General features: G+C 33.2%; 1 protein-coding gene across 4 annotated transcripts in view; it reads left to right on the top strand.

The window, feature by feature from the left end:
- Positions 1-22,804, top strand: part of LOC145293057 (thymidylate synthase-like) — a 58,131-nt gene extending 35,327 nt beyond the window's left edge. For all 4 annotated transcript variants that reach the window (XM_080139383.1, XM_080139384.1, XM_080139385.1 and 1 more), the window contains 7 exons: positions 5,997-6,118; positions 10,649-10,825; positions 12,585-12,755; positions 14,708-14,808; positions 16,014-16,088; positions 18,415-18,486; positions 22,456-22,804. In XM_080139383.1, coding sequence (XP_079995509.1) covers positions 5,997-6,118; positions 10,649-10,825; positions 12,585-12,755; positions 14,708-14,808; positions 16,014-16,088; positions 18,415-18,486; positions 22,456-22,593 — 856 coding nt within the window. In that variant the 3' untranslated portion in view covers positions 22,594-22,804. The remainder of the gene's footprint in view (positions 1-5,996; positions 6,119-10,648; positions 10,826-12,584; positions 12,756-14,707; positions 14,809-16,013; positions 16,089-18,414; positions 18,487-22,455) is intronic.
- Positions 22,805-25,745: the final 2,941 nt, after the last annotated feature.

The following is a 25,745-nucleotide window of genomic DNA, read 5'->3' as shown; positions in this document are numbered from 1 at the left end:
ATATGAGAGAAAGTGGAGGTGTCATTGGAAAAACTGAAATTCACTTAAAAATGATTTTCTTTATAAAAATAAAACTTAATCAATTTATGATTTTTTTTGATGAACAATATTTTCATTTCATCATGGGTATGTTCACAATACTGATTTTTATTTTTGTGTTTTCATAGTGGGGTTAAATTCTGGACAAATGCTAATTCTTTCTACAAACTGATTAGCAATACTTGTTGCTTGTAAAGTGGCACTAAAATAATTTTTTTTTTTTTTTTTTTTTTTTTTGCGGGGGGTGTCCAGTGGAAAGATACTCGTAAAATCACTATAAACCTATATATAAAAGTAGTAATACACACGGACGAAAAAACGCTTTGGATAATCACAGATTTCAAGGTAGTTCTACTAAAATAGCCATATTTTTTAAACCAAAGCACTTCAAGTCTTCAAATTACTACTGTTTTGTTTGAAAATGAATATACTTTCAAATGAATTAATAAATATGAATATACATTATATATTTTAAGAGTTTTAAGCAAATAAAGTGATAAAAATGTGGACGTATTAAAATGGCGTTTTCGGTAAGGTTTTGTAATGCCCCCCCCCCCCCCCCACTGTTTTCTAAAGGTCCGTACCGTGATTGTATGTAGAATTTCGTCATGAAATTTGGGAACCAATCAGAAGAGGTGTTAATCTTAATACTGTCAAGTGTCCGAAATATTTTTGACCATTTCTTTTTTTGTCGTGTTAAAAATAAGACTTTAATATGACGAGTATCGAACATTTTGAAAAAAAAATTCTTCGGACACCCAGTAGTAAGTAAATCAATCTTTTTACTATCTTTATCAATTAAAAGTATTATTTTATGTTGAGTAGGACCGCGGTAATTGATAATTTAAAAGGACCTACCCGAAAAAAAAAATTGTTTCTATTTCTCGAATTTGGTCAAATGAAGTTAGTATTACTAGAAGCAGCAGCAGCAGCTCCAGCCTGTAGAATCAGCGATAGCACAGTGTAAACAACACGCGTTCTTTAATTTTTATTCAAGAACGAATTAAGAAAAACATGAAAATATGAATATAAATGTTCTTATGTTTAATTAGAGCTATTTTGTTATCAGAATAACATTAGTTTAGAACTATTCGGTTTTCAGAATGTATAATAACAACAATCTCAACTAATTCGGCATTATGAATCTGTTGCAATTTCTCACATTTCTCGTCAAATTTAAAAACATGGTTAAAAAAACAAAATAAACTTTTGTAGATATATAGCTTGCATGCACTTTTATTCTTTAAATTAGTTTTGAACAGCGAATTAAAACAATGTTTTACTGCAAACAGCCACAAATGTTTTTTTTTCAAAATCAAAATAAGTATCAAAATTTCGTTTATACATAGATTCGAAAAAGTTGTCAAAAAACAAATATATAACAAATAAATGTTATCAAAGGCAAGATAAGTTACTTTTCTACCTAACTAGATAATTTTCTAGTGTTTTTATTTAATGTAACATGTTTATTCAGCTCGAAAAACGTACAGTGTTTACCGATGTATTGGAAAATTAAAAATGGCGCCCGGCCCGACTCTCTTTGACACGGTAAGTTTGAGAAAAAGAGTTAAAAATTAAAAAAAACTATACAAAATACTATTAAAAACTCACCGAATATATGTCAGCCTATGTCACGGTAACATATATTGAGCGAGTTTCTAGCAGTATTTTGTCTACTTTTTTTATTTTTAACTCTTTTCCCCAAACTTACCGTTTTGATATTTAAATAGCTGGGCAAAAAATACTTGGTACGTTACCAAAAGTCACATTTTCTGATAGAGTACTGTCACTTGTTTTAAATAAAACTTATTTTTGTCTGTTTGTCCTAATTCTTGTAAAGTTTCACATCCTTATTTACATAAGTTTACATATTTAATAGTAATGTGATATTCCAAATTTGATCCATCACATTTTCAAAAGCCAATAATTATGAACCGCTAACAGTAAATATGAGTGATGAACGCTCTCTTTGAAAAAAAGCTCTCTTAACTTCACCTCTAATCCAAATTGTGTGGCAAGTCTCCTCCTAAAACGCTCTTTAACCCTAACAATAACACTAAGTTCGAGTGGCAAGCCCCCCCCCCCAACAAAATACCTCTGTAAGCCACATACAAGCATCTAAAACAAACAAAAAATAGATCCTTCCTTAAAGAAAAATACACATAAATATAAATTGGTTAACTGTCCTAAAATGCTAGAATCGCCAGGAAATGGTGAATTATTTTACATTAAATTTTTGTGAAACTAACCGCTCCCCCCTCTAATATTGTTTTTGTTAGCTTTGTCTCAGTCAAGTTTTCAGTATGTTCACACATAATTTTCCTTAGCCCTACAATTAATTCAAAGTCCGAATGGCAACCCTCCCCATATTCTCATTGCATAGAAACCCTCTTAAAACTACACATAATCATCTTAAAAAAAAAAAAAAAAAAAAAGCATGCATATTTTCCCATAGAAAAAAAAACAGTTAACTGCCCTAAAATGCTAGAATGACCTGTAATAGGAAATTATTTTACATTCAATTCTAAAATAATTTGTTTATCTTTCATTAAAGTTTTTCATGGCATTTTATACATAATTTCCTAAAAAAGGTAGAATCACATTTTGGAGGGGTGGTCAGAAGGAGTTGAGTGGGGTTAAACAGAAGGTGTTAATCTACAATAATACCAAAGAAATATTGTAATATATTCATTTTTAAATGGTCTTATGTTTAGATTTAAGTTTTTTGTACATAAAGCACATTACAATTCAACTTTGAGTTCTCCAACTTCTTTTCTGTTTATGGATACATGGCATTTTTAAGGAATTGCTGCATATTTATACACATTTACTGCAGATTATTTGGAAACCATAAACTTTGGGAGATTTTCAGTTGCATATTCTGATTCCTTGTACAAAAATACACTTATATGGTAGATTTCATTTCTTAGTCTTGTGTTTTAACAAAGATATGACATTTTTACTGAAAAAGTAGTGTAAAAAATGTGACGAAACGCATATGGTCTTAAAGAGGGAAAAATATCCAAACGTGTGAGGCACAAAAATAGCCATAAATTCCTTAATTTTAATCAGATTTAAAAAATTTAAAAAGATTCTTTCTTAGCTCATCAAGCTCTTTCTATGCATACCAATATTGAAATATTTCAAGCTATTTCAATTTTTTCATGTGTATTGCTAATAAAAGCATGTCAAACTATGGATCAAATGAAAGCAAATTAATTTAGCCGTAAGCTATCAATATTATTTTTATTTTGTTTTTATAATTTATCAGTGAGATAAAAAAAATGATGAATATCATAAATCTTTTTTTTTTTTTTTTTTTTTTTTTTTTTTTTTTTTTTTTTTTTTTTTGAGTTGTGTGGAGAAGGTTAACATCAATCCCAAAACAATCAGTGATAAGAATTTGGTGAAATTTAACTTTATATATCAAAGGAAAGAATGGTTTTTAAGGTAACATATGTTAGAATTTAGTTAGAAAATGTTTTTTTTTTTTTTTTTTTTTTTTTTAATTAAAAAAAAATATTTTTAATCAAATTTTTTTTTTTTAATTTAAATATTTTTTTTTTTTTAATTAAAAAAAAATTTTCAGCTTCAAATGCTTATATTTCAAAGTTATGCATGAATTTTGACAATTTTAAAATTAATTTCGATCAATTTATATTCTATAAATACCCTACTTAAAAAAAAAAAAAAGAAAGCTAAAATTTATTTTTCGATTTGCTAGCGTAATGAAAAGGGGCTAAATCAAAGCTATAAGTTATCAGTTATGTGTATTTTGTTTTAATTTTTTATCAATGAGATAAAAAAAAAAATTATGAATATTATAAATCTTTTTTAATTGTTTTCAAAGCAACCAGTGGTAAGAATTTGGTAAATTTTAACTTAAAATATAAAAGGAAAGAATGTTTTTTAAGGTAACATGTTAGAATTTGATTAGATAATGTGTTTTTTGTTTGTTTGTTTTTTTTTTTTCAATTTTTTCAGCTTCAAATGCTTATATTTCAAAGTTATGCATGAATTTTAATAATTTAAGAACTAAAATCTTTGATCAATTTATATTTTATAAATAACCTATTTTTTTCATAGCAAAAGCTAAAAATTATTTATTTTTTAATTTTCCTAGTGTAATGAAAAGGGGGCTAAATCAGATCTAGAAAAGAATGTGAGAAATGATTGGACTTTTCTCATTTGCAGATCATACCATGGTATATCCAGTCACCACTGTGATGTGTGAACATTGATAAGTGACACTCATTGATATGCTCTAATCTGTTCAATGCATCTTAGCATGGAAAAACAAACGTTAAATTACCAAATATGACGATGGTAACGGTTTTATAAAATGTTGTTTCGTATGTATAGAAAGTACAAGCACACGTTTTCTAACTAGTTGTACCAACCTCAGCATTACCCAGGATCCATTACTTTGAAATTTCTGTTGTAAATATCTTTGTTGCATGACCGCATGTTTTTTGTTAGATAAAATATATAAGCTGAAAGTGAATCTGATTTTGCTTTAATAAGAATTAGTGGGGTTACCTGGCATCGCCCTGGGTGAAAGTAACATTTTTATTAACTTTTTTATAACCCCCCCCCCCCTCACCACCTTCCTTTCTACACCCATCTCTTTCTTCTCTGGTCAGCTCAGCTCATTCCTCTCTCTGGACATAAACGCATTTTTATAGATTACTTGAGGAATGAGTAAGTGTAAAGAAAATAACTTTGTGGAAAAAAAATCAGTTACTTTTTTTAAACTCCTTGGCCTAACGTTCACAGGGAACATGAGTTGGAACAGTTACATTGAGAGCATTACCAGGATCACTGCGAAGAAGGTAGGTTCTCTCTACCATGCTAGAAAACTACTAACACTCGAAAGTATCCTGTACCTCGATAAGGCCATTATTTGCCCATGTATGGAGTATTGTTGTCATATTTGGGTTGGTGCATCTGCTACTAGTCTCTCGCTCCTAGACAAGGTTCAAAAGAAAGTTACCAACCTGATAGGTCCTAAACTGTCATCTAAGCTTCAGCCTCTGTCCCATCGACGAAATGTTGCATCGCTCTGCCTGTTCTATAAGTATTTTAATGGTGACTGCTCCGACAAACTGTAAGCACATGTAATGAATGTAATAGAGAGAAAAGATTTTACCGCTTTCATTGATTGTAACAGATTTTGGGTGTGAACTCTCAGCAGAAAAAATATAGGGATCTAAGATTATCGAGGAAGTGGATAGGTAATAGGCCTATAACACACCAGAGATATTTTGCTGCAGTCCGTGCATATTACATTCGCATGAAATGTTTTGATTTTTAATCCTATTAAGGTCAAACTCAGAGGGGAAAAAATGAGTTCATTTTATTTATATAGAGATGAATGAGTCCCCTGTGTAATTTTCACAGGTCCTGCTAGTTTTTATTATTTAAGCTATCAGTGATTATACTGTCTCCTTCATGGATGTGAACCAACAGTTCGAGTGAAGTCAAGTAGAAGCTTCCTCAACCATGTCGTACCCTAACAGCATATCAGGAAGAAACCAGATTACAGTTGTGAACCAGATGGTTAGAAAATGGGCTCCCCCCTACTAACATAGGAATCTCTGCTTCTGGTTCAGAAGTGGAAAACACTCAACCACCTGAAAACAAGAATGGAGCCATCAAAAGTTAGTATAAACAGGTAAGGTGACAGAACTGAACCCACCATCCGCAAATGTGGAGAGGACTATATGATGCAATGCTGCCTTGTCTGTCTTCTATAGCCTAACCTGTGTAGCTGTAAAAGTCTTGTAAGATGCAACATTAATTAAATAAGCCAATATGGGTTGATATGTCATGAAACAATCAAATTTCCAGTCGTAAATACTAACAGTGTATGAATCTATTTCCTACTTAATGTTTGATGGTTATCCACACAAGATCTAAATTTGATAAGTGTTTAATTTTTTTCTTTTTATTTCTAGTGAACAACAATACTTGAATGCTATTGAACACATCATTAATCATGGAAGTCGACGATCAAACCGTACTGGAATTGATACGCTGTCTGTGTTTGGTATGCAAATGCGTTATAACATACGGGAAGGTATGTCGTTCCTTATTTAACTGTCGGTAGTTAAAAAAAGAATACTGTTTAAAAACATCTTATAGATCACATTCCTTTTGTGGATTTATTATTGTTTGTGGTCATAATAATAATAAAAAAAAAAAAAAAGAAGAAAAAACTCAAACATCTGTAATTATCTGGATTTGGAATTACCAAAATATTTAACTAGCCAATAATTTTGATATTCAAAGAATCCAAAAATTTGATGAAATCCAAAGAACATTTTCTTATTAAATACTTCTTTTTAAATCTGTCCCATTTGAGGGTTGTTGATAAGTTGCAGAAATGTATCTGTAATCTGATTGGTGCGTTTCTTCTCTGCAATCTCCCTCTCAACCATGATGTTGCTAGTTTCAGTTATTTCTATAAATAATAATAAATCATTTCTATAAATCTACTAGCGGGGGTACCTGACGTTACCCGACGTTACTCGGGTGTTTGTAGGTGTAAAAGAAAAAAAAAGTGTTATTAGTCAGGCAGGCTCGAACTTGTGACGCAAAGGAGGAAAGGAAAAGAAAGTGAAACAAAAACGTGACATCTTACCGCTACGCTACGAGGCCATACTAAGTGAAAAGCGTTCAAATTTAGCGGTGTCAATCAAAAAGTTGACTTGTTAGCAGGTGCAGAAATGAACATTGGCTGAAGGCCAGTTCAGCTTTTCGCCCTGGGGAAAATCAACTCCCCACAAAAAGGGAGTGTCCAAATTAATAGCAGTTGTCTGACATGAGGGGTTTCCCCCACAGTGATCAAAGCTAATTGCTTTCTGGACGTTTGGGCCATGAAGGCCAAGGCGGCTGCCTTAGCTCCGGTATTAGTTTCGCTTTTATACGAAAAAGCCGAACAAACACTCGAGAGGGTGGAATAGCAGGGATTTTATAAAAGTCGATCAAAATAAATCTAGAGACAATGTCCTTCACAAATCGTAGGGAGTATATATAAAAGTTCTAAAATATAGTACCCCCCCCCCCCTCTCCTCCCCGAGAAGCCCGGCGAAAAAAGCCTTTGCTGGACATACAAAAACGCTCGCGGATGTTTTGTCTTTTATATATAGAAATTACATGTGTTCTTCAGAATTGTCTGAGCTTCCTTTGTTTCAGCTCGTTTAACTAGTTGATCTAATGGTTTCTATAAATTCACTGTTTTGACACCTTTATACAGCTTCCTATTCCAGTAGCTAATTTGCAAGAACTGCAAAATTGTGAACTCTCTTCCTGCTGACCTTTTACCTACAGCCTTAATGTTTTTGCAACTAAGGCCAATAGTTAAATCATCTTTCATTCTTGTTAGCTCTGCATCAAGTGTCGTCATGCCATGTCTGGAGTGACACCCATACAAAAAAATGTATTTTCTTAAAATGTTTTAAATAATAAAATTCTTTACTTTTAAAAAAGAACCTAAATTTTTTTTCATATTCCTGGTATGTGAATAAGTAGGTTTGTCAGAAACCATCATTTTGACTATACTACAGGTTGTCTTACAAAAAAAAAAAAAAAAAAAAAAAAAAAAAAGGAATTTAGCAAAACAGTGAATCAGCTTGCTTATGGAGATGAGATTTACATCCAAGTTTTATTTTATTTATTAAATTTATAGAGATTAAAAGATATAAATATAAATATAAACCTCAGGGCTTGAGCAGGAGTGCACAGTGGTCCTCATTGAGTTCTGAGTAACACCGGATATGCTTTAAAAGTTTAAGATTATAAATTTACCAAAGTTTATTTTGCTTGTGTCGCTTTATTCAGCCAATGCTGGGTACTTCTGTGCTATCTAGCATAGAATAGATACCCTGGCATTTATCTCCCTTTGCTGACCCTTTTTTCTTAGGTGTTTCCTTCCGTCTCATCATCACCAGAAGCTTTTGATACTCATCCCTGATCTTCCTCACATGGCATAGTTTTCTATCTCTTTGAGTATCTCAACATTTTTTTGAGCATCACCAATAAGAATTATTGCCTTTTTTCTCTATAAAGATAGATTTGAATAGTTTTATATTCGGTTAATGCAAAAACAATATCGTTTTCTCACATCTGTTACTTTTATATATGACTAGCCTGGGTGCCCGGTGTTGCCCGGAGGTGTGTGCGTTGAGCAAAAAAAAAAAAAAAAAAAGGCGGTAGTAGGCAGGCAGGCTTGAACCCGTGACACGAAGACGGGAAAGAAAACCTGATGTCTTACCCCTACTCCATGATGCGACCAGAAGTTCGGAACCTTGAAATTAATAAAGTCAATCCAACTGATATGATGACTTGCAAAAATGGCAAAACAAAAAAAAAACAAAGCAAAAAACGACCCTCTTTGTATAAAACTGTCTAGTTGAGGGTGAAGGAATAATTGTTTTTAGCCAATTTTTTTTATATTTGTTGTCTGAAGGGTTGAGCTTCAAAACTATACCTATCTTGTGCATATCTGTCGCCTCTGTTTTAGGCAGACATACATATATAAATTTAAACAGACAGGTAAGATTATATAATAGATTTCTGAATTAATTCATTGATATATTATAGCCATGTTATATATCATTTTAAAGTGCGTTTTTTGTTCTATCGAATCGTGTTATTCATTACCGTTCTTAATCTGTTAGTTCATTTTTTTTGCAGGCTTTTCGGCAGCATGGACAAAATTCTAATCTGCATGATTTTCTTGTTCCAGTTCAAACTATGCTGAAAAGCTTCAGAGACAGCATCTGATATCAATGATGCATTTGGCCCAGGAACCACTAACGAAAATGTGGTACAATGATGATTCAAGAAATTTCGCAATGGTAATGAGAGCCTCGAAGATGACTGCGGTTAATAGCGAACATTTGATAGCCTTAATTGAAACTGATCGTTACAAAACCACACAAGAAGTTACTGTTGAATTTGAGGTCGACCACTCAACAGTCATTAACCATTTAAAACAAATAGGGAAGGCGAAAATGTTGGTGGCGCATGAATTGAACGATAATAAAAAAAATTGTCGTTTTGAGGTGTCTTCTATACTCCTGTGCAACAAAAACGACCCATTTCTCAAGCTGATTGTGACGTGTGATAAGTGGATCCTCTACGAAAACCGGCGACATTCGGCAGAGTTGTTGGATGCTGGAGAAGCTCCACAACACTTCCCGAAACCGAAATTGCACCAAAAAAGGTTATGGTGACTGTTTGGTGGTCTGTGGCCGGTCTCCTCCATCACAGCTTCTTGAATTCAGGCAAAATGATAATGACAGAAGTATTGCTGACAAATTGATAAAATGCACCAGAAGCTCCAATGTATGTGCCCGAGATTGGTTATCTACAAGATCAATTCTCCTTCATGGCAATGCTCAGCTGATCCTGCAGAAGATTCTGCCTCATCTGCCATATTTACTGCTCTTTTCGCTCACTTTTTCAAGCATCTCGACAACTTCCTGCGCAAAAAATGCTTCAAAAGCCGAGATGCCGAATCGGCCTTCAATGACTTCATTGCTTCCAGAACTCCAAATTTCTATGCTAATTGGATAAATAAACTTGTTTCTCGATGGCAAAAATCTGCTGATTCTAATGGTTCTTATTTCGATTAATAAAGTTTATTATGAAAGGAGTTATGATCTTTTAAAATTGAATGTCAAGATAACAACATTATTTTTGTAATAGCCTTATAGTATTATGTTTTTAGTATTATTGCTATTATTTAAATGAACTTTGTTTACCTTTTGTCTATGTGTGAAATCGCCATCCAATCTCTTGTAACTTGTCTGCCATATAGTATAATTTGATTTTTTTTCCTTTCTTGGCAGTATTTTTTTATGCTCAAAATGCTTTCTATTCTGTAAGTTTATTAAGTCTATGCTTTTGTTTTAGTGAACTCTTCACCTGTGCATTATCCTCATTTTGTATTTACGTGCTTTGAAACCATGTTTTTATCCATTGTCAATCAATAAAACCTATGCCTAAAATATACCATGCCCGCAGTCTAGATTGTCAATAAGAGTTTATGCTGTCAAAAGTTTGCGCACATTTCTGTGAAATATACATATCCTGGAGACAGTATGATTTTCTTTGGGGCCTTTCCAAAAATTGAATTTTACAAGATGTAGAAAATCAAAAGAATAACAAAGTAATATAATTTTATATGCTGGGCACAAAAGGACACATAGTTCCTTATTCAACACTGGCAATGTTGGGTTTTCCTACAAATATCGGTTTTGTTTTTCCTTCTCTTTCTACTTCACCCTTCTCGATGCTTCCAGATCAGGCTGTCTGAATATATCAGATTCTTTACTTGAATGCACTCAACATGTATATTGTTTTTTCCTTTCCCTTTGCAAAACTTAATTGTGTTCTGTAAAGTCAAAAACAAAAACAATTTTCTTCTACAAAAACAAAAAATATTTGAAGATATAAAGAATTTGAAGCATAAAATCTTTTAACAAAATGACCACATTTGACATTAAATAACTCCAAAAGGGTTGATATGCCATAAAACAACCAAATCAAATCCACTCCAGCCTTACTATCTATCATCATTTCTGATTTTGTTCTTTGGCAGCATTTCCTTTGTTCACCACAAAAAGAGTATTCTGGCGAGGAATTCTCGAGGAAATGCTCTGGTTCATTCAAGGTTGTACAAACAGCAACGAATTAAAGAATAAAGATGTCCACATATGGGATGCGAATGGATCTCGGAACTTCCTCGATAATCTAGGATTTACGGAACGGGAAGAAGGTAAGTAAATTATTGATCGTTAAGACTGACTAGATTTGCTTAGTGATTAGCATTGCTTACATCTCTGAGATGCCAATTTTTGTTTGTTCTTTTGGACTAAGTTTATATGTAGCACCCCAATTAAATTGGCAACTAAAAGGTACAGATTGAACCTGACACCATAACCAACGTCACTAAAATCTCACTTGAAAACAAAATTTTTGGTGCTTGTCCGGTATTTCCTCTATAGTAAAAACCAAAAATAAAGAAAAATTTCTAAGATGAACATGGCAGTTAGGAAAGAAAACATTATATTCCAAAAATCATGTAGATTAAGTAGTTTTATTTTTTTATGAATAAAATAATTTTTAAGCGATTAATGAGAATTCATAGGTATTAACAACAAAAAAATCTTACAACGAAGATGTAAAAATTCCTCAGCAATAACTTAATGTGAATGATTGTGAATCCTTGATTTTTCATAATGGAACTTGTTTGATTATAATAAAGATATTGATAACTTGAAAAATATTGTCACATTCTAATGGATTCAGTGTCAAAAAACAAAATTTTCTAAAGTGAAGATAGATGAGAAATTTTCACTACTTTCCAGACACATTTTGTATCTTAATGTAACCCCCCCCTCACACACACACACATCCGCACACTTTGTCAAAGTTATCTGTGCAGGTTGCAAATAAGCTGACAATGGATCATATGCAGCCCGCAGACCACATGTTTGGTATGTCTGATATATATGACACACACACATATATATATATATATATATATATATATACTACCTATAAACATTTATGGAATGGTGAAGTATCTTCAGTATGTGTTTTATGCCAAGTATCGTATACAGTTAAGTATATACTCATGAACTATCACATTATCCAGCAAAACCAGAAAAAATACAATTCGAATAACCTAAAGATAATAAGCAAACAGCATCTTAAACTTCACCAAAGAAATAACACTCAATAAAATTTAATTTAAAAATATTGCAGCCTGATGTTGCACTGCAATAAAAACACAAGACAAGTTGTTAGTATAACTCTGTTGGGTGTGTATGTGTGTAATACTGTCATATAGTGTAGAAAAAGAAATTCCAAATGTTGTCCATTGATAGCCATCTGATCACATCTTTTCTTAGTGATTACTTCTCCAGACCTGCTTTTGCCCAACTTCTCGGAAGATCTCCAAGCTGCCAACTTACACAAACTGAAAGCTATTGTAAATTAACTCAAAGCTTTTAAATATATTGACTTAAGAATCAGAAATTCTGTGTCCATATCTTTTGTCTTGGCTTCTCCCAGTTGACTACACATCCTACTTTCGATGTTCATTCATCCTACCGCTTTGTGTGCCTTAGTGAATCCTTTCTGACCATTTTCATGGCTTTTTTTTCTTCCAACTTTTCCTTTTATTTTATAAATCACTTCCTAACACTCTCCGGGGCCCTAGTTATTGGGGTGGACGTCCATAGTATTAGGTTTATTTAAAATAAAAAGTAAATAAATAAAATAAAATAAAAATAATTATCCCATCCATTCATAATTGAAATGCCATAAAACTAACCCAAACCAAGAACTATTGTATTATGCTCTTGCTCCGTATTCCCGACTGATCAGCTTATTTTGTGCAATATGATCAAATTTCAAACTTCTAACAGCTGGAAATTTCTCACTTGTTTCATATCAACTCATTGGATTCAACCAAGAATAAAATGTTTTGTGTTTATCCATTGAATTCCTTCCATTTCTTCTAATTCCAGGTGATCTAGGACCCATATATGGTTTCCAATGGCGCCATTTTGGAGCTGAATACGCTGACTTTAATACTGATTACAAAAATATGGGTGTTGACCAACTTCGTAATGTTATTGATCTCATTAAGAAAAATCCAGACAATCGACGGATAATCATGTCGGCTTGGAATCCTGTTGGTTTGTATTATTCAAGTTTATGTTGATATAGGAAACTTTGTATTTCATTGATTAAAGCGAGAAATAAAGATGCAGTAAAAATGAGAAAGAGAATAGTATGAAATGAAAATGAGTGATATAAAGAGAGATGTGAAGTGTGTCTCTAAAGAGAGGGTGGGGGGGGGAAAGAAAGATTTAAAGTGTGTGCAAAGAAAATTGAGAAAAAACTAAAAAGTAAACAAAATTAAAATAAATAATAATAAAAAAGTACTCGAGTGTTTCTTGCAAAATTTGGTACTTATGCAGAATAAGGACTGTTCTATTGATGGAAATTTCTAAATAAAAATTTTTTAATAAAAATGGATGGTCACATTCAATGCTAACAAGACTAAGCTTCTTTCCTTTAATAATCACAGGAAACCTTGTCAACCACTAATAGCTATGGCTAATGATACATTGCCTGAAAGCACTTCGTACAAACTCCTCGGCTTAACTAACGTTCACAGGGAACATGAGTTGGAACAGATACATCGAGGGCATAGCCAAGGCTTCTGTGAAGAAGGTGGGCTCTCTCTACTGTGCTAGAAAGTTACGCCTGAAAGTATTCTCTACCTATACAAGGTCACCATTCACCCATGTATGGAGTATTGTTGCCACATTTGGGCTGGTGTATCTGCTACAAGTCTCTCCTTCTTAGACAGGGTCTAAAAGAGAGTTGCCAACCTAATAGGTACCACACTATCAGCTAAGCTTCAACCGCTGTATCATTGACGAAATGTTGCATCCCTTTGCCTGTTTTATAAGTATGTTAATGGAAGGTGTTCTAACGAAATACAAGCCCTTGTACCTCCTCACTGTAAACATCCCGACAAGCAACAAAATCCACCCCTACACAGTAGAGATCCTTAGATGTAAGAAAGCCTTTCTTTCCTAGGACTGCTAGATTTTGGAATTCTCTTCCAGGTTCCCGCTTCCCGGATGTACTGACATGCAGAAGTTGAAGTGTAATGCAAACAGACATCTTGCTACTCAACTCCCTACATAGTATCCCTGCAATGTATATCTCAGATAGTAGCCCCCTAATAACACGGTGTCTTGTTTGGGGTGGGGGGGGGGGAAGGAATAGTTAGATGCTGAAATGCTGAGTCAGTGAAATCACAGCAGCCAATGTCATTTAAGAAGACATTTATTTACTATCATTGGTTTATTGTAAAAAAAAAAAACCAACTCAATATCAAAATTTTTTTTTTAATTCTTGTTTCAGATCAGTTATTAAAAAAGTATTTATTCGTGAAACTTATCTTACAATGTGTTGTCTTTTTTTAGTTTAAATTTTCTTAGTTTCCAAAAAATTGTTTGATGATTATATTTTCTTTGTAACGACAAAAAGAATATTGTTGAAATTTTTTCAATTCAATTTTCATATAATTAAATTTTTCATTGAAAAAATTGGCAACGTTTGTGTGTGTGGGGGGGGGGGGGAGGAAATCCAGCATCTTCCGTTTTTGTTTACATAAGTTGCATGCAAAATTCTGATGATAGCCCAGCTATTTTTCTGTATAAGTACTGAAAAATTCATTTTTTATGCAATTCGGTTCTTGAATAGCAAAAGTTAATTTCCCTCCCACAAATATGTGACAAAAGTTGGAAAGTGGGATTTGAAAGGTAAGTGACAAAGAGGAAAAGCACTGTGGTTTGCAAAAGATGGCTGGGCAGTCTCATCAAAACTAACCTCTTCTCAAAAGAAGGCAAAGCTTAAGAGGGTGAACTTTCTAGAACTGTACAACATCTTACAAAAGGTAACATGCCATCTCAACAATGGCCTAGACTGTTGGCTTTGGTGCTGAGGGAAAATCTCCCTGGCTGATAGTTAAAAAGTATTTGAATATTTTTTTCATGCCTTTGTTTACAGATTTGACTTTTTTTTTTTTTTTTTTCATATTTCTGAAAATGATAATCAATTTCCTATGCAGATTTACCCAAAATGGCTCTGCCTCCCTGCCATGTGATGTGTCAATTTTATGTGAATAATGGAGAACTTTCCTGTCAAATGTACCAGCGATCAGGTGATATGGTGAGTTGGCGTTTTATCATTTCCTCAACAGTATCAAACAAGAAGAGTAAAACTTGTTAGTCGGTTTTACTAATTATGGACGACAAATTAAAGCTCCTGCTGATTCTCCATTCGCGTTATATTAAATGGCGCCTGCTGTGTTTTTTCTTTTTTACAGTTTTAACATTTAAACAGGATTATCAGTGGTTAACTGCTAATTTTTTTCTTTTAAGTCATAACTAATCATTTTTATAACTTATTTTAGTTAAAACAAATTCGACTTTGTTATTTTTAAAACTGAATTATTTTCAGTTTGTCCTTGTTTCAACAGACCGTAATGAAATCTATCTAGACTGAGGCAGCATTAAAGAAGTTCACTTAAACTAGTATATAGTAATCAAAAAGTGCTCAATATCCGGAGAATAGCTTCTTATCTTCGTATCCCTTCTGCCGATTGGTAGGGAGATTTTCACATATTTATTTTTTTCGCTGATTACATTTTCATGTTTTTATCTGTTCTTTTATTTTTGAAATTGTTGTAGGGGTAACAATGGAGTAAGCAACTGTGTCCAAACCAAACTTTATATCCACCCGGGCAGTGCCGGGTAACCATGCTAGTATTAAATATATAGTAAAACCTATTTCTTTACTATTTTTGTATCCTTTTAGTTTCAATATTGTTTTTTGACTATGCATTTAAAAAAAATTTTTTTACAAAATTTATATTCTATAATATATAACTTTTTGAGTTGAATCTAATTATTAAAGTATGATTTGACATTGAATTAATTTGGTGCCTCCTGCATATGAAAAAAGAAAAAAACATCTGTATGATATACATACCTGTGACAAAAAGAAATAACATAAATTGATAGTTTTATTTTTAAATATGAAAATCAAATTTTATGGCTAAACTATAAGCAATGATCTTGTAACACCATCGTAAAAACTGAATGAACAAGGGAGATAACTCCAATTACAAAACCATTTTTAACACCGGGAAGAGGACGTTGAGAAACTCAAATTAGCTTTTTAATCATTTTACATTATTTTGGTGTAAGATATTTTCTTTTTCTCATGGATACGTATATCATAGATTTTCATTTATTTTTGCTATTTTTCCTGTTAGTGGGGGATCATCTGGACAAGTAATACTGTTTTTTCCTTTAAAATTTATTTCTTTCGGAATCCTGTTTTGGTCATATTTGTCTTGTTTTATTTTCCAGGGTCTTGGAGTTCCATTTAACGTTGCCAGTTATTCTTTGCTCGTTTACATGATTGCACATATTACTGGCTTGAAGGTAAGTTTCTGATATGAGCGTTCGATTTTCAAAAAGTTGTGCATATATCAAAGCTATGCACCAACACCAATGCACTTTGTTTTAAAGATCAGACCAAAAGAATCAATAAGAATCTTTGTCTTTGAAACCTCTTTATATCAATGTATCTTTGTAACGACATAGGCTGAGTGTCAGTGTCTCAAAATATTGGTGTCAATTCTGGCACTGGCCCTGAATGTGTGCTGAAAATGTTTATTGAAAATCTCTCCAAAACGATAAGGTTATTAAAAGATTTTGCTGTAGCATTTTATTAGACAAATTTTAAAGCTAATTTGCAAAGTTAAAAATCTAGTTTTTCATCTCGGTAGTCACCCGACTTTCTAAGTATAGGTAGGTTTTATATTTAACTAGTATGGGTACCCAGCGTTGCCCGGGTGTGGAGAGGTGGTATAGTAAGACTATTGAGCAACCCATTCCTAAAAAAAAATATTGCTTCAATCAAAATAACAATGAGTGCTCGTGCCAGCAAAAAAAAAAAAAGTTGCAGTAGCCAGGCTCGAACTTGTAATGTGAAAGAGGAAAAGGAGGTGAAAAAAGCTAATGTGTTAGCTGTCTCACCCACGGCGCACACTTGTGACGTCACAGGCCTTTGAAATAAGGTCTTTTGAATGTACGTTGAAATCACTAGGCATGAATGACTAGCAAAATTGTTGACGCAAACACTGACCCCACTTTCCAAAAAACGGCCCAGTTGACCAGCGCAGAATTAATCTTTTTGGACAATTTTTAGATATTTCTCATCCAAGAGATCGACCTTTCTAACGATACTGATTTTGTCACGCTCCGATGGCGTCTTTCAAAAGTTTTTGGGAAAAATACAAACAAACACACATTTTGCCTTTTATATATTAGATTAGCAGGAGTGGACCAGAAGCAAAACCACAGTAGGCAGCCTGAGTGGAGAGGGGTGTTTAAAAAAAATTTAAAAAAAAATTTAAAAAAACGGAGAATAAGAAAATGAAAAATAATTTAACGTCTTAGTTGATGTTGCGAGCGGAAGTAGAGAGCGTTGAAATTAAACATAGTCAATTGAAAAGAGACGATGACTTTGCAAAAATGTTGATGCAAAAACCGATCTCTCCTTGTACAAAACTGCCGAGTTAAGGGTGAAGTAATGTTTTTGGCCAATTTTTCAATATTTATCGTCCGAAGAACCGAGGTTTAATACGATACCGAAATGGTCAGGATCCATCGCTTGTGTCGAAAGTTTTTGCGAGACCTACACATATTTTTAAATCTATTTTTCATTTGTGAATTTAAATGTTCTTTTCTATTTTTCTTATTGTTTTATGTATATTATATTTCAGTACTTGTGCAGTTTAATTAAAAAATGAAAATATCGAAAAAAGGTTATATTGCACATATCCATTATGGAACAAAGTTCTCTGAAAAAGAATTTCTCTTAATTTCATCAAGTAGTTCTTTTTTTTTTTTTTTTTTTTTTTTTTTTTTACAGCGAAAAAACAATTTGTGATGGTACCGAGCAAATGGTTTGCTTTTTAGGAAGAAAAGCTAGAATTAAAGATGGGGAGGAAGTATCGACGCTTTACATGGAGTTATCTCCCCGTGGCGTGTTCATCAAATTTCACAATGGCTGACTTCAACGCACTGTAAAAAAAAAAACTACCCGATTAAATTAAATGAAATTTTTTTTTCGGAGATCTTCAGTCCAAAACAGATACATACAATGTAATCTTTTTTTTCGATATTTTCATTTTTTAATGTGTTGACTAAACTGTACAAGTACCTATATTTCTTTCCATTTGATAATAGTATACCTTTTCCTCTCCTTCATTTGAGCTCCCTCCTTTCTCATTACATCTCTTTTCCTTCTTCTTCGGCTTCCTCCTCTCCTTTCTGTCTTCCTCTTCTCCCTTCTCCATCTTCCTCCTCTCTTCTTTGTCTTCCTCTTCTGTCCCCGTCCTCTTTTTCTCACTACTCCCTCTCTTTTTCTTTTTTCGCTTACTCTCCTTCATTCCTCCTTCCCTCCCCTTTGTCTTGTGGTATTTTCCTCCGTCTCCCTATTTCACATGTCTTATTTAAATGAAACCATTTTCCTGGTTCCTTTTATCAATCCATTCATTTACATGAATACCCTGGTTATTGCTATCACCTTATGATTCAAAATTGTTTCAAACTCAATGAGGACTGTTAGGCCATTATGGAGGTATACCCTTTCATTAGAAGAATATAAGTTTAGTCTACATTTAAAATTATCTCATAAAAAAGTTACAATCTTTTGTATATTTTTTAAAATCCTGATTTTTTCTTTTTTTTTTTTTTTTAGCCGGGTGATTTCATCCATACATTAGGTGATGCTCATGTCTATGTTAACCATGTGAAACCATTAAAAATACAGGTGAGATTAAAGTGTTTTTCTTCTTCGTTTAAATTGTTACAACTTAAATTTAGAATCTTTTTAGAAATAGACCTTTCCATTGTAATTACTATAGTTTTAATTAGTTAAAGAGTGTTAATAAATCACTATTATTAATTTAAAAAAAAATGCTCTTTAATAAAATTGGATGGCTTAGAAAACTGAATATTTATGAATTGAAAAATAATTTGTTGTCATCATATTCAGTTTAGTGTTCATTTTACATGCTAGCATTTGTTGATACTGTGGTGAGTAATCCTGGCACGTGGTTAATCTGCACGAGTGACAAGATAATGCATATTGATGGTATGTATTATCTGCGTAGGTGGCCTGAAAAACGTCAAGAATTCAGAAATGAATGTTGATTAGTGTGACGGGACACCGGACAATGCCGGGTGTCCCGTTCAGCCAGGTGAAGATAAGAATGCTTATGGCCGGGGGGGGGGGGGGGCGTGCTGATACTGTGTCAAAGATTAAGACAGGCGGTTGTTCGGCAGACATGATATCTGTTTTAATGGCGGAAAAAAAGGAGATTATTCTTCTAGTTGGATCTGGTGAGAATGAGTTTTTAATTGATTCGGACAGTCTCGAGAATTGGGCTCCAAAATGTCTGCTCGGAGTCGGGGACCCGGGTGTGTTAACTCAGAGACCACCAAGCTAGTTTGACAGATATGTTCACAAAACAACAGAGAAAGAGAAAAGAATAAGATAACAGAGGGATAGAAAAAGAAATTCACAAGAGAAGAAAGAGGGTGGAATAGAAGATAATGGAGAAAAGGAAGGAAGATGCTTTTGATATAAACAACGATCGCCTACTCGAAAAAGAGTTAGAAGGGTTTTGGCAGTCTTTGGCCAGCGAGCGAAGCGTACACATCGGCCCTCGCCCCGCCTGGGGTGAGAGGCAGGGGCAGGAATCTCAGTAAGGGCTAACTTGAAAAGATCTTGTTCTTAGCTAGAGAATTAACCTGAAATCTCAAGTACCTGCATCACGAAGCGCGGATAACGAAAACATGACTTTAAACAAATGTGGAATGATTGCAAATAATTATTTTATTTGGTTTAAACGAAAATGACCTCAGAGTTTTTTCTTTGTTTTTCGATTGCCGGCATAAGTGAAGATGCAGTTTATTTCAGGTATGCCCTGACGCCAGACGACGAAGACGCAGACATAAAACCAAAGTGACGGCCGAAGAAGACAATGTTGCCACACGGACTTGGGGTCATGCACGTTTAACGTGCCTTGAGCAGCGGAGGTATGTTTTCCAGGGACCAGTACGAGTCTGGTCACGCTGGAGGGGTCCACCACTAGACGACGCAGGCCCGGGACATCATTCCCGTTACAACGTGATGCGCGTGACGCGTCCGTTACATTAGTACAAAATTTGAAAACAAGACAGCTCATGAAAATGCGTTTTTTTTTTTTTGTAAATTGCCTTGGAAAATCTCAACTAACATTCAACAAAGAAAAAAAAACGTTAGAATCCAAGTCAATTTAGCATACTGGATGAAGTACTGTACCAGTTTTACGCCAAACACTTAATGAAGAAAGTAAAAATTCACTTCTAAACGACACTCTTAAAGGTTGAAGGTTCAATCCTCAGTATGGGCGATACTAAGAATACAATTGCAAATTACTTAAGAATTCTACCCAGTAATGACTGACGGAACAAGAGCAGGATTGTGGATTAAATAAAGAGTTTTGTTTAAAATTATGTTCATATTTTCACGTTCAACAGAAAGATTTCTAAGTTCAACAAAATATACCTAAAGAATATTGAAGTTTAAACCACACGTAGAGATATTTGGAGTCTTTCGCAATTTAATTTGAATTTGGTTGAACAGTCTAATAAGATAATTTGTTTGAAATGGAATAGATTTTATCACTTATTAGCAGGACTACCTGGCATTGTCTGGTGCAAAAATGCAACATAACTTCTCCCCCCCCCCCTCTCATCTTCACACAGTCCATTCCTCTCTCTAGACACACTTCAGTCAGCATAATGGAAATAACTCTTTAAAAAAAAAAAATCAGTTACTTCCCTTTACATAACATTAAAAAATCATGTCATTTTCTTGATAACATTAAATGAGATAAAAATCAAATTACCTCACGAAGAATGAGTCTTTTTTTTTTTTTTTTTTTTTTTTTTTTTTTTTTGTAAATTTTAGATATTATTTTTCCGGGATTATGCTGATTTAAAAAAAAAAAAAAAAAAAAAAAAAGTGCTAACCATATAAGAGTTTGAGTATTTTTCAAATTTTTTGTCAAGAATATCAGTAAGATGCTTAAAAAAAGATCTCTTGGTTGGAATACATGAGATAGTCTGACTTTTATATGGATGCTGCAAATATAATTTTCGTATATATCTCCTATAACATTACGGTATAGGAGATGAAATATAGAATTAAATAAGCAATATTAACACAAGTGTTCAGAAATATGTTTTGAATAAAAACTGAAAAGTGTTGGAAGTTCACAGAAAAGAGCATATTTTTGCTAGTACATATGAAAAACTGACATGTACTATACTGACCCCAACACACACACACAAAAAGGAGGTAATGTTTGAGACCATGGGCGTATGACAACAAAGCAGATACTATACTAACAAAAAAGAGTAATCCCCGGGGAGATAACCATAGAATAGATACACTGCTACTCACCCACCCAAAATGAAGGTAATGCCTAGGAAGATGGTCGTGTGACAATAGAGCAAATACTATATACATACAATTGAGCATTAAAAGATAGTACATCAGTCTGAAATAGTATAATAAACTGAATTAAATCACATAATCCTGTTAACACACTGATGCTACCAGATCAGGCTGTCTGAAGATATTGGCTTCTTGAGATGAAACGCACCTAACATTGATGTTTTTTTTTTACTTCCTTTTGCAAAACTTAATTATGTTCTGCAAAACCAAAAACAACAACCCACCTTTTCTCCCTTTTTCTTCTTCCCATTTCCCCTTTCTCTTTCTATCTCTCCTACTTCCTGATTGGTTTCCTAATTTAAAATATACCAAACATTAATACTGTAAACCTTTTCCCTCTGCCATTGTAAAACTCGCTCATTTTCTGTAGGTCGGAGAACAAAAACGATAAAATTCACTATAAAACAACCAAACGAAACACTACAAACTAGTGACTGAAGATCCAAAGAGCCTGAAGAATAAAAACCTTTTACAAAATAACTGAATGTAACATGAATACTATTTCCAAAATAACTGGATTCGACATTAAATAACCCAAAAAGGGTTGATATGCCGTAAAACAAAGCAACTAAACTTGTTAACACACTGGTTCTAATTAGATCACCTAAGTTAAGCAATGCTGAATTTGTTTAGTACCAGTTAGATGACCATTTAGGAATAGCAGGCGTAGTATGTAGAATGTCAACTGCAAAAGCATAATGCCATCTTCCTTGACTGGGATATGCATGTGACTAGGGAATGCTTATGAATTTAATATTGCTTCAATACTTTCTCTGAAGGAAGCTGATTCAACCCACTTAGGCTGAATACTGTTGGCTATGGTCAATTAACAAAAACTATATATATATATATATATACATATACACGCACACACAGGGTGACCCCCCAAAAAAAACAGGGCATTCACTTGTTTTTCTGAGCATTTTACAGTCAATGGAGAAAAAAAGGCCAAAGACCCTGGTGTTTTGATGTGATGTTTTGAATATAATAAACTAGTTATGATCAAAGTTTCATTTCATTCGAACAAAACACTAAGAAATAGGGCCTAATTAGAGTTGGGGCCCGTTTTTTTTGGTCACCCTGTATATATAGTTTCAACTTCAAACATAAAAAATCTGTTAGTGTTTAAATTTCATCATTTTATTCAGTATCCTTTTATATTTTTTATGCACTCAAATAAAGAAAAAAACTATATTTGTTTATTTATTTATTTTTTTTTCATTTTTCCTTTAGCTTCAACGTGCCTTACGTCCTCTTCCGACACTGGAAATTAAGAGAAAAGTCACCGACATTGATGATTTCAAAGTGGATGATTTTGAAATTTTAAACTACAGACCGCATAAAAAAATTCAAATGGATATGGCTGTATAAGAAGTACACATTACTTATACTTTTTTTTTCTTTTCTTTTTTTTTTTTCATTATTATATATATATATATATATATATATATTTTTAACTAATATAAAACATCTTTAAACATGTTACAACCGCCTTGGAGTTTGATCTTCGAGCTAAAAACATAACTTCATAAAATTTTATATTACAAATCATTGTTTAATAAATAAAATGTAATTTTTTTTTTTTATTTGTATTTTCAATCATTGTGCTGATGGATTGTGCTAACAATAAACTTGTAGTCAACATAAATTTTTATTCTCCATATTTGGTTTATTTGGACTAGTCTTCTCACCTTGTATTAACACAATATTTTGATTAATGGAACCTCCAACCTGTTTTAGTTCTGTTTTTTTTTTTTTTTTTCAAACTCTTATAATGAAGACCGTTTCGGAAAGATACTACCTTTTTTTTTTCATGAACCTTCAATTGAATTTAACAACATCCATCTATATAATTATAAAACTCTGTGCACCAGATGTCCTTTATTTGCTTAAATGTGTTAATCTTGTCTTTGATGATTGAGCGATCCCATCTTTTTAAAAGAATGACAGGTGAATTTTTATATATATATATGGCCTGGGCAATGTTAGATGTCTTGGGTAGAGAAATGAGTGACTGACATTTGATTTGAACTGGTGACATTATTATGGAAATAAGAAAGTCTTTTGATAGTGGAAGAATGTTTTGAAGTAGGACTGGAATTTAATGTAGAAATAATTAAGCTGGAAATATGTGTAAGAAAGAAAAAATGTTTATGAGGACGTTTAATAAAATAGAATTGGAATGTTTGGTTTTAATAAACAAAGATATGTGGCAAAAGACCAGACAAGGACTTTGGTTAAGAAGATACTTGATGTAACTAGTTTAGAAACACCTTAGAAATTTGTATTCGGTCTGTAATGGGCAGCTGAGAGAGATGGCTGACAAATGGTATGGCATCCAGCAGCGCCAAGACCGATAATTAAAATATATTAGTATATTAATATAGGTGTATATGTGTACAGAGTATTCTCCCCCTCCCTTCTCATGATAATACATACATACATACATATATATTAGTGTTGGGATGATTAATCAGAAAAATCGGAACATTTGAGGGTATCAGAATTGGAAAAATTTGTGCCTATTTTCTGATTCCAAAACAATTCTTTTTTGTCTTCTGGTTTAAAGCAAAATCTTCCCTTGCTAGTAATAATTTTAAAATAATATTTATTGATTTTTAACTATCAGTAAAACTAAAAGGTATAGATCATTTATTTAGTATGGAATCTGGGAAAAAGTATTGGAATAGTCCCATCACTAATATATATATGTGTGATGGTCGTGGCTCTGAGGCTAAGGAATGAGGGTTGAGGGTTTTGATTCTAGCTGGCACCAGTCATATATATATATATATACTTTTACTTTTGATCTTGTTACTATATATTAGGTTCAATATAATAATTAATAGAGAATTGTCCAATCATAAAAATGTAATCTGCATGAATTAAAATATATTTAAGCATATCTTAAGACTGGGCAATGTTGGGTGCCTTGCTAGTTTATTAAATATTTTCATAAAGTCAACATTTAAAAATAATTACAACAAACATTTTTAAAATATGAAAACAAAATTTAACAATTTCCAGGCAAGTGCATGCTGGTCAATTTATTTTCATTAAAAAAAAAAACAAAAAACTTTTTTATAAAATAGAAAATTAGTGTTATTTCACTTGAGAGGGAATTCCAAAGTCCAGCAGTTCAGGGGAAGAAACTATTAGAGTAGACTATTCGGCATCTGGGGATGTCCACATTAAAGGGATGGGATTATGCTGCTTGTTAGGTTAGTCTGAGGTATGTCAAAGAGGTACAAGTGCATTTAGTTTGTCGCTGCACATTCCATTAAAATACTTGTAAAACAAGGACATAACATTTTGGTGATGGAATAGAGGTTCGAGTTTGGTTGACAGTACAGAACCTATTAGATTGGAGACTTTTTTTTAACCCTTCCTAAGAGCGAGAGAGTAGTGGCAGATGTACCAGCCCAGATATGGCAACAATATTCGTTGCATAGACGAATGTTGACCTTGTACAGATATAGGATACTCTCACGTGTGAACAACTCCTTCAATTTATGCACCGAGTGAAAAAGCATGAAGCTCTCTCTCTACTATTATACAAAACGAACTGTGTGTGTCTTTCCTATGGGCTGATTTTCTTCTTTTTTTTTTTTTTTTTTTTTTTTTTTTTTTTTAAATTTCACACAAAAGTACTTGATATTCCCAGGAGTGTTCTTATGTAGGTTTTGTATCGGAAATTGATAATTGAAAAACTCTGATTAAAGAAGGAAGTTCGATTTTGACCAAAGTTAACACTTTTACATCACCTTACATCACAAATACATTTGAGAAGTTTTATCACTAAAATCAACTAGATTCTTTTTCATCAAAAAATTGAACTATGATTCTTGACTTTTGTATATTGGTCCCTCGATCTATTGAAGAGGGACCTACGCTCTTTTTGCTGAAACTTTTTCGAGGGTATGAAACGGTCAATACCTACAATTAACCATTCCGTCAGGTCTAATACTATAGAGGACACATCCTTTTTAAATATGGAATGCAGAGGTAGATCAGATATAAATGTACGGAAGCTATCCCAGTCAGCCTTAGTGTATCGATATACTGTATGATGGAGAGGTACGTCTGGAGACATATTACATTTCATTTTTATCTTAATTGATACAACAGAGTGGTTGGAAGATCCAAGAGGTGACAGAACAGAAACTGAACATAGTTCAGGGCAAGTTGTGAGAAAAAGCTAGAAAGGACTTGTCCTGCCTTGATAGAGTTCAAAATAGACTTCGTAGCCTCGTGGATGTCCTTTTCTCTTCCTTGCAACCTCTATCTCACAGAAGAGATGTTGCGAGTTTGTCTCTGATGTATCGTTATTTTCATGGAAGGTGTTCAACTGAGCTTCAATCTATGGTCCCCCCTCGCCAAACTTTCACAAGAAACACTCGTCTAGCTGTAAACACTATCAATAATTCCCCCCACTCTTTATCTGTGCCTAAACCTAAACGTAGATTCCATGAACAAAGCTTCTTTCTTAGAACTGCACGCCTGTGGAATTGTCTTCCGTTTTC

This window comes from Euprymna scolopes, chromosome 14, assembly GCF_053919585.1.
Source record: "Euprymna scolopes isolate OS-2025 chromosome 14, ASM5391958v1, whole genome shotgun sequence".
Taxonomy (NCBI): Eukaryota; Metazoa; Mollusca; class Cephalopoda; order Sepiida; family Sepiolidae; genus Euprymna; species Euprymna scolopes.
Note: the sequence above shows the minus strand (reverse complement) of the source record. Positions and strands in the feature narration are given on the sequence as shown.